At 67.3% G+C, this 9,649-nt stretch overlaps 1 protein-coding gene across 1 annotated transcript; it reads left to right on the forward strand.

Annotated features, from left to right (window-relative positions):
* The first annotated feature begins 209 nt into the window (after nt 1–209).
* On the forward strand, nt 210–9,264 carry EEF1A2 (eukaryotic translation elongation factor 1 alpha 2). Its single transcript, XM_059133028.1, has 8 exons — nt 210–328; nt 1,630–1,851; nt 3,553–3,732; nt 4,127–4,423; nt 5,908–6,058; nt 7,169–7,425; nt 8,035–8,269; nt 8,865–9,264. The coding sequence occupies exons 2-8, from the start codon at nt 1,708–1,710 to the stop codon at nt 8,990–8,992; spliced, it is 1,392 nt and encodes a 463-aa protein (XP_058989011.1). The 5' UTR covers nt 210–328; nt 1,630–1,707; the 3' UTR covers nt 8,993–9,264.
* Nucleotides 9,265–9,649: the final 385 nt, after the last annotated feature.

Genomic DNA, 9,649 nt, shown 5'->3' on the forward strand with positions numbered 1-9,649 from the left:
CTCCCCGCTCCCCGCGCCCGGCCGGCCGCGGGGCTCCCTGCCTGCCGCCCTCCGGTGCGCCTGGCGTCCGCGCCTTGGCCGCTCGCTCCCTCGCCGCACCTTCCCTCGCGTCCCTGTGGCGCCCGCGGGGCCCGTGTCCCCGCGTCCCTCGCAGCCCCGCGTCCCTCGCAGCCCTCCCCGCCGCGCCCCTCCCCCGCCGCTACCGCATTGCCGTACCGCAGGGCGCAGTGCACTGCGCGCGCTCCGTCGATAGGTGGACCCCCTCCCGGAGAGATAAAACCGCCCGCGCCGGCGCCGCCGGTCCCTCTGGCTGAGACCTCGGCTCTGGGTAAGGACGCTCGGCCTCCGGGTCTCCGCCTCCGCCCCCGACCTTCGGCAGCGGGTCGGCTCTCCGGGGGCCGGGCCGGGGCGGAGGGGGGCCCCGCAGAGGGGCGAGGCTCGCGCCGGGCGAGGCCGTGCGGCTCGCTCCGGGCTTCGGCGGGCCCCAGGGCTCCGCTCGGTCCCCCGGCGACGGCGGTGGGGTGGGGGCCCCGCGGTGGCGCTTGTTTATGCGCTGGTGCCGGCTGGGGACAGGTCTTCTGGGCGTCGGCGATCGCCCCGCAGCTGTGACCTTGGGACCGGTGGCGTGAGGGGTGCTGAGGGGTTGCCGCAGGGTCCTCAGTGTCCTCAGTGCCGGGGCTGTTGGGGCTGCGGGGCAGAGGGCGAGACAGGGAAGACCCGGGGGGCATCCGCCACCCCACCCTGTGGCCCGGGAGGCGTCCACTTGGCGTCCGCACCCTAGGGTGCGCCACTGCTGCCTACTTTCCCTCCCCCAGCGCCCTGCCCCCTCCTGGGCTGCCTAGGTTTCTCCACTGACCTCCAGGATGGGGCAGGGGTTGTGGCCCTGGGCCCTCATGGAGGGAAAGGCGGAGGGGGTCCCCTGCCCCCACCAGGCTGCAGGCATCTCTGTCTGGCACTTCCTGGGCTTGGCTGCTGGGGCCAGATTGCTCCCCACTCTGAAGAGCAGGGACCCCACCTCCCTGCCCTCCAGTCGGCCCCCTACCCGGATCCGGGAGAGCCCAAGCTATTCTAGGCCCCTGATCTGGGCACCACCGCCCTGTGGGCGCTCTGGCCCAGCCCGTCTCCCCTGGTGCCAGCCTGCCTGGCAGGGACGAAGGGAAGATGGCGCCCTCCCTGCTCGAGGAGGGGAGTGGGGAGCCCTGACCATTTCTCCACCCCAGCAGCAGCAGGGCCTGTGGGGGTGGGGTACAGCGGGGCCCAGGACTCCCGGTGGGGAAGCAAGCACCAGGGACAGGACTGCAGCGCAGGGCAGAGTGACTCATCACCCGGCTCCCGACTGGCCATGGGGTTTGCCCAGCTCTTGGGAGGGCGGTTAGCCTCCTTCGTGGGGGTGCTCTGTGGGCATGACACCCAGATATTTAGGGCAGATTGGACCGCTGGGGCTTGCCATCTGACCCAAATGGGCCAGGCACAGGCTGGGGGGGGGTCTTCCTGCCCCACCAAGTGTGGGAACGTGGCCCCGTGGGAGGGTCGGCAGGCAGGGGTGTGCTTGCAACCTGTGCTGGCCGGTGTGTTTGCTGGCTTCCCTCTGAGGCTCTCCATCACTTGTCCCCTCACCCCAACCCCCAGAATCCGCGCTCAGCAGCACCCCCACCCTGAGCCACAGCGCTCCAGGCCGTCCCAGCCCTTCCCCGCACCCCGGGCAGAATGGGCAAGGAGAAGACCCACATCAACATCGTGGTCATTGGCCACGTGGACTCCGGCAAGTCCACCACGACAGGCCACCTCATCTACAAGTGTGGAGGCATCGACAAGAGGACCATTGAGAAGTTTGAGAAGGAGGCGGCGGAGGTGAGCCTGCCCCCCTTGCCCCCGTCCACAGAGAGGACAGGATCCACACGGTGGCTGGGCTGGAGCTTCCTTGACTCTGGGGCACAGGGCTCAGCTGATCTCCTCCAGGGCAGGAAGGCAGGAGCCCTAAGGCACCCGCGTGGGGCACAGGGACCCAAGAGAGCCCAGCTGGAGTGGCTGTGGGGGGCGGCGGCCTCTCTCTGGAGACCTGCTTGGTGTGGGCAGAGGGACAGCCTGGGCATCTGCCCCTCAGTGCGGGGGAGGGGACCTGGAGGCAGCATTTCTGCTCCACAGGGGTCCACACCAGGCTCTGGAACTCTCTGCCACATTGGGCTTGAGAAGCCTGCACCCAGGGTGGGGTTCCTGGGTCCCCAGGGCTGAGTTCTGGGGCTGGAGGTGATGCTGCCCTCACTTGTCCTGGGGCCGGGCCAGGCCTCAGGGTGGCTATTAATAGCTGACTTGGACACTTAGCCCATCAACTCCATTTTCTCGTGCTGGGCTGGGGAGGGCTGCCCGTCCGGGGTGGCACTCTTTTGGGGGGGGGGTCCTGGTTGCCTGGGGAGGAGAGGCAGGGCCCCGTTGGCTGACCTCTTTTCTCTTAAGTGGCTGGGACCTATGGGTGAGAAGCAGCCACAGAGTGGGGGCGGGGTCTGCTCTTGATAACCTCTGTGCCCGCCCTGGGCTTGGGAGAAGCTCCTGTCTCGGAGGCTGTGAGGGTTCTTTCCTGGATGATGGGGGGTCGGGGCCAGGGCCCAGGAGGAGTCAGGTGCTGGCCTGGGCTGACCCTGCTCGAGTGTGTGCGTGTGTGCGCGTGTGCGCGTGCGTGTGTTGGGGGGATTTGTTGCCCTGGGCTGTCTCCTTCCGCGCCTCAGCCCAAAAGCTGCGTCACTCCCTGCTTCCCTGCGGGACTGGAGCTGGGGGAGGCTGTGGGTGTTTGCAGGATGTCTAGTTCAGGTCTAGCTGGGTCCCCTCTGGGGCCCGTCTGGGTGGCCTTCTGGGCTGGGCAGCCTCCCCGGAGGGCAGAGCACTGTCCACGCACAGCCCTGAAGGGAGATCTGCCTGCTGGACAGAGGCCTCGGCAGCTGCTCTGAGCACAGCTCTGACCCAGGGCACGGGGGTCTCGCTGGGTGGGGCACCGACATTTGCAGGGGGAGCACAGAAGGCGAGGAGGAGCCTCAGCGCCACTTGGGAGCGTCTGTAGAAAGAGCTGGAAAGCCAGGCCCTCCCGTGAAACACATCCCTTCTTTTTTTCCCTTAAAAAAAATTAGAGGGTTATTTTTTTGGCTTGACACCTTGACGGTGATGTTGTCCGCCTCTGGCTGACGCAGGGATCTGATCTGCGGACGCTGGGGTGGTCAGCTTCCGATAGAGGGGCACCCGCGGCGGGGGGGAGGCGTTGAGATCGCCTGGTGGCTTCCCTCCAAGCCTGATTCCCAGGCCCTTGCGCCACCTACTGGCGGACGTTCGAATGGCCACCATCCAGGTGGCAGGAGGCCGGACCTGGGCACACAGGGTGGTGGGGCTCGGGCAGGGCAGGGTTGAAGTCCCAGTGTCCCTCAGAGGTCCTCGCCTCTGGCTCCCTCATCCCAGAGATGGGCTCAGAGCCCCAGGGACCCAGGGGGGCGCCTCTGCTGTGACGCGTTCCCATGGCCAGCCGGCTGAGTCCTGGGTTCCTCCCTGTGCCGCGCCCCACCCCTGCAGATGGGGAAGGGCTCCTTCAAGTACGCCTGGGTGCTGGACAAGCTGAAGGCCGAGCGGGAGCGCGGCATCACCATCGACATCTCCCTCTGGAAGTTCGAGACCACCAAGTACTACATCACCATCATTGACGCCCCCGGCCACCGCGACTTCATCAAGAACATGATCACTGGCACGTCCCAGGTGGGCGGGACACCCGTTTGGGGGACACCTGGGGGCCCGGGGCCCTTGAGGGGCAGCTGGGTCTCCTTGGCTTCCTGCCCAGGGCGTGATGCTCCGGACGTTTGCTGTCCCCCGCCCCCCCCCCCCCGGTACAGAGTCCCCCAGACAACTGATTAGGAGCCCCAACATCTCAGCCAGGAGGGGTGTCCATAAGGACCGCCGGCCACTGCCAGGGCCGCCTTGGCAGACAGACAGTTGGACAGACAGTCAGACAGACGCAGACAATCAGACATCGCCAGGCCATTCACACAGAGGAGCCCCTGCTGCCGCCCCCTCCTGTCGGGGACCCCGAGGCCCATCCCCGGGCAGCTGCCTGGAGGGGCCTGGGGCTCACAGGGCCCGACCTGCTGGACAGGCGGACTGCGCGGTGCTGATCGTGGCGGCCGGCGTGGGCGAGTTCGAGGCGGGCATCTCCAAGAACGGGCAGACCCGCGAGCACGCGCTGCTGGCCTACACGCTGGGCGTGAAGCAGCTGATCGTCGGGGTCAACAAGATGGACTCGACGGAGCCCGCCTACAGCGAAAAGCGCTACGACGAGATCGTCAAGGAGGTCAGCGCCTACATCAAGAAGATTGGCTACAACCCGGCCACGGTGCCCTTCGTGCCCATCTCTGGCTGGCACGGTGACAACATGTTGGAGCCCTCGCCCAACGTGAGTGCCCACGGACAGTGGCGGGGCCGCTGGGACCCTCCCTGGGCGCCCAGGGTCCTGGGGTATGCGTGGGTCGGGCTCAGTCAGGGCCAAGCCCAGGGTCAGAGGACCCGTGCGCAGGCTGCCCTCAGCCTCCCCCCGGCCTGCTCCGTTCCCCTCACCTGCAGGAGCAGGGGCCCCTGCCCGGTGGCTCAGCCTGGCGACGAGCCCGTTTGCGTGAACTGGGGCCCTCCACTCTGCCCCCCAGGAGGCCCCCAGAGGCTCTTCTCTGGCTGGGGCCCTCTGTCAGGTGGAGAGTGCAGGAGCAGCGACCGCTGGGGGCCAGGCCTGAGGGCCCTGTCTCTGGACAGTTACTGTTCATCTCCCCCAGGAGCCTCCCCAGGGGCTCCGAGCAGGTTCGGCCTTGGGAAGGGCCGAGAGACCCTCCCCCAGCTGGATAAACTGTAGCTCAGGCAGCCTGTGTCTCAGGGACCCTGACTCAGCAGGAGATGGTGAGCCGGAGCCTGAAGCGGAGTTTTCAGAACCTGAGACCAGGCACCTAGACACAGTGAAACAGGAGCACACCCTGGCCTAGGAGGGTGGCCATGTGCTCTGGCCGGTGCCATGGCCACCACAATGAGGGAGGCAGGCATGGAGGGGAGACTGTCCTGGAGCCCCGCGGTCAGGGCGCAAGGCTGGGGACCGTGCCCCCATCTTGCTGGGCTGCATGTTTGCATGTGGTAGGTCCCACAGAAGCTGGCGCGCACACACACACACACACACACACACAAAGATGGCGCGCACTCGTGGGTGAGCTGACCGCACCCTCCACCCGGGGAGCCCGACAGAACACCGGCCCCTGGACATCCCGTTCCCGACCCAAGTGCAGGGCGCTCTTGCTTGATCTGTGCTGTCTAGGGGACACTGTCCCTGGAGTGGACTGGGCAGTGCCGCCGGCCCCTTCCCCTCCTCTCTGCCTGTGGCCAACGGGCTGGGGGGGCCCTGTGCCAGGAGGGCATTGGGTGTGCGGTCAGGAGAAGCCATAGGCAGGGAGGGTTCAGCCATGCCTGGAGACAGTTGGCGCAGTGGTTAGGGAGGAAGGTTGCACTCTCTACCTGGAGCCTGCCCACTGGCCCAGCTCCGGCCCTTCTCGCTCTGGCGCCAGCCCTGCCCAGGGATCTGAGGGTGCAGGAAAGGGGGCTGAGCTGGGCTGGGCCCTGCTTCTTTTCCCAAACCTCCTTTCCCAAGGCTTCTGTGATGTTGGGAGTGTGAACTGGTGGGTGGGGAGGGTACAGGCCACCTGGGCCACACCTTGATGGACATGATCTGGCTTCTGGTACAGAGCTGGCCGGCAGGGTCTGTGTGCCCCTGCTCCTCAGACCCCCTCGGGTCAGATGCCTCCTTCAGGGTTCCGGGAAGGTCCTGGGGAGGCTGTGGGGCTAGGATGTAGGGCAGGGTGGGTGTAGGTGGTCTCCGCCTCCAGTGGGTACTTTCTTCCTGTCCAGATGCCGTGGTTCAAGGGCTGGAAAGTGGAGCGTAAGGAGGGGAATGCCAGTGGCGTGTCCCTGCTGGAGGCCCTGGACACGATCCTGCCCCCGACACGCCCCACAGATAAGCCCCTGCGCCTGCCGCTGCAGGACGTGTACAAGATTGGCGGTGAGTGGGGGTGCAGGTTCCCCTGGCTGCGGGCGCCTGGCCCAGCCGACCCCGGCGGGCTCTGCCCCTCGCACCCACTCTGAGACCAGGGTCCTCGACAAGGGGCTTTTGAGGCCAAGTTGTCTGCCTCTCCCCCAATGCCATAGACTTTCTGGGGGACCATCCATCCGTCTGTCCATCCGCCATCCATCCCTCCATGCAGACAACTGTTTTCCCCCACACATCCATCTGTCCATTCATCCATCCATTCATCTACACGTCCGTCCGTCCATCCGCACAGTCATCCATCCGACTGTTTGCCTCACACAGCCATCGTCCATCCGTCCACCCAGCCACCCACTCACCCACATGCCCATCTCTGTCCACACCCCCGTCCACCCCCGCCCGTCCATCTGTCCATCCATCCGCCCACCTACCCACCCCTACCCATTCATCCATCTGTCCAGGGTCATCTTCCCCTCAGCTAAGCACTCAGCCCTATGCCAGGGGGTGGTGGCACATGGGTAACTCTCATGTCCTCTTCCCCCCATGACATCCCAGTCTCGTGGGAGACAAGATCTGCTCTAGACCCGAGATGACAGGGAGACCGCGAACCAGCACGAGGCACAATCCGGCTATGTGCAGGGGTGTCGCACTCCCCCAGAACCGAGACCGGCCACCAGCCCCAGGCTCTGTCATCCCGCAGCTGGGGTTGGGGGTGGAGCTGGAGCTTCTCCTCTCGCGGAGGGGGCCGGACGCCCACCGAGCAGCTACACGGCCTGAGCAGACCCATGAGAAGTGCGGGGGCACCTGTGCCCCTTTGGGGTGGCCCCTGACATCAGCGGGCCCAGGTGGCTGGTCCTCCACAGCCCTGCTCTCGTCACACCCGGAGGGGCCTCCCACAGTGCCCCCCCCCGGGGACAGGTGCCACCTGGGGGCAGGGACAGGCCTCCAGGTCCAGACGGGCTCCCCTCTGCGCGTGTTGCCCTCACCTTCTCCTGCGCAGGCGTTCCTGGGGGTTCTCTTGTGTTCGGTCCCTTTCCTGCCGGGGTCAGGGTAGCCTCTGCCGTTCTCCAAACCTCCGTGCCGGCCTTGTCCCACCTGCCCCTCACGGCCCTCCTCTCCGCGCAGGCATCGGCACCGTGCCCGTGGGCCGGGTGGAGACAGGCGTCCTCCGGCCCGGCATGGTGGTGACCTTCGCCCCCGTGAACATCACCACGGAGGTGAAGTCTGTGGAGATGCACCACGAGGCCCTGAGCGAGGCTCTGCCCGGGGACAACGTCGGCTTCAACGTGAAGAACGTGTCGGTCAAGGACATCCGTCGAGGCAACGTGTGTGGGGACAGCAAGTCCGACCCTCCCCAGGAGGCTGCCCAGTTCACCTCCCAGGTGGGCGGCCGGTCCCTCAAGGACAGGAACAGGGAGGTCCTTGGCATTAGCAGAGTGCTCGGCAGGGATCAAGAGAACCGGACCCTTGCCTGGCCAATGAGGCTGTCCAGGGCTTGGGTCAGGGCTGGGGGCCTCACGGGGACAGCACACGCTGGGGCGGGCCCGGCCTCGTTGCTCGGAGCCTCCCTGAGGTCCCATGTGGGTCCTGAAAATGTTTCTGTTGCTGGACTTCTCCGTAGTATTTTATCCTCTACATTCTCCCTGTGCCCTCTCTGATTGCCGCCCCACACGACAGGCTCCCGCGAGGTGGACCGGAAGGGCAGGACTTGTGCTGCGGCTCCTCATCCTGCCTCAGCTCTGGCCCGGGCACACGGCATAAGCCCTGCCCACTGGCCCTTCCCACAGGGCACCGGTCGGTGGCTTATCTCTTGTGGTTCGCCAAGTGCTTCCTGAGGACCCTGGGGTCCGTGCCAGGGGTGTGGGTCTCCCGTGGCCTGACCTTCCCTCACGGCCGGCCCCCAGCCCCAAGCGATTCCAGCCTCCCTCGGGGCTGACGTCCCCTTTCCCACTCGGGGCGTGTCTGACAGCCCTGCGCACGTCTTTGCCCAGGTCATCATCCTGAACCACCCGGGGCAGATCAGCGCTGGCTACTCACCGGTCATTGACTGCCACACAGCCCACATCGCCTGCAAGTTTGCAGAGCTGAAGGAGAAGATTGACCGGCGCTCGGGCAAGAAGCTGGAGGACAACCCCAAAGCCCTGAAGTCGGGAGACGCAGCCATCGTGGAGATGGTCCCTGGGAAGCCCATGTGTGTGGAGAGCTTCTCGCAATATCCACCTCTTGGTGAGCTGGGCCGGGGGCGGAGGGAGGCGCAGCCTAGATGGGGCTGGTCCGGGCTGCGGCAGAGGGCCGCATGGGGCGGCATGGGGCGGCGGGCGGGGGGTGTCCTGCACTTTGCTGTGGCCTCCAGCCTCCATCTCAGGGAGCGTTGGTGGCCCTGCCGGGCAGCTCTGGGAGGAAGACCCCAGGCCCACAGCCAGTCTGGCGGCAGAATGAGGACTGCCCGCTGGGCGTCCCCTGGCCACAGGTATCCCTAGGATGCCCCGCAGGCCCGTGTCCGAGAGCCCCCTTGTGCGGGTTGCTGGCCCGCGTCGTCCCGGCCGAAAGGGTCCACTCCCGGCCAGGCGTGTCCCGGAAGCCCCCCAAGGCCTGGGGCCGGTCCTGGGGTCGTGCCTGCCGCCTAAGGAGACCAGAGCTGATAGACATTCTCGCTCTAGTGTCTCCCACTCCGCGGGCTGTGGACCGCACCGCCCACCCCTGGAAACGGCCCGGGGAGGGAGGATGCTGTGAGCTCGAGTGCGCCTGCGCGTGGCATCCCGGCCCGGGGCGGGGGTGGGGGGGCGGGGCCCCGCTCGCCCCTCACGCCCCCTCCCCGCAGGCCGCTTCGCGGTGCGCGACATGCGGCAGACGGTGGCCGTGGGCGTCATCAAGAACGTGGAGAAGAAGAGCGGCGGCGCCGGCAAGGTCACCAAGTCGGCGCAGAAGGCGCAGAAGGCGGGCAAGTGAAGCGCGGGCGTCCGCGGCGCGACCCTCCCGGGCGGCGCCGCGCCCCGCCCCCGGCCCCGCCCAAGGCCCCGCCCCCGGCCCGGCGCCCCGCCCCCCCGCCAGGCGCACGTCTGCACCTCCGCTTGTAAGAGGCTCTCGGTCAGCGACTGGATGCTCGCCATCAAGGTCCAGTGGAAGTTCTTTAAGAGGAAAAGCGCCCCTGCCGCCCCCGCTTCCGCGCCCAGCCTTCGCTGCGCTCAGTGCCCGTTTTACCAATAAACTGAGCGACCCCAGACCCGTGTGCGCCTGCTTCTGGGTGGGGTGCGGAGGGGTGGGGGCCGTCCGCCCGGCGCTCTCCCCAAGCCCCTTCCCGCCCCGGTGTCCCACCTGCGCCCGCCACCAATGCCGGTGGCCTGGCCGGTGTCCTGCCGCGCTACTGGGGGGGGGGGAGCCCACGCTGTGGCCCCCCGCCCTGGAGGCCTGATCCTAAGTCCAGCGGGTCCGGTTTGCAGTGGGGGGGACGGGGGCTTTGGAAATGCCCTCCTGGGGGCGTCCAACACAAAGACTCCGCAGAAGGGGGCTGAATGTTTTGGGGGTCTCTCTGAGGGCCTCTCCTGTCTCCCTCCCCCCACCCCAGCCAGTCACTGTGGCTGGAGAGAATCCCCTCATGCGTCCTGC

This window comes from Mustela lutreola, chromosome 9, assembly GCF_030435805.1.
Source record: "Mustela lutreola isolate mMusLut2 chromosome 9, mMusLut2.pri, whole genome shotgun sequence".
NCBI lineage: Eukaryota > Metazoa > Chordata > Mammalia > Carnivora > Mustelidae > Mustela > Mustela lutreola.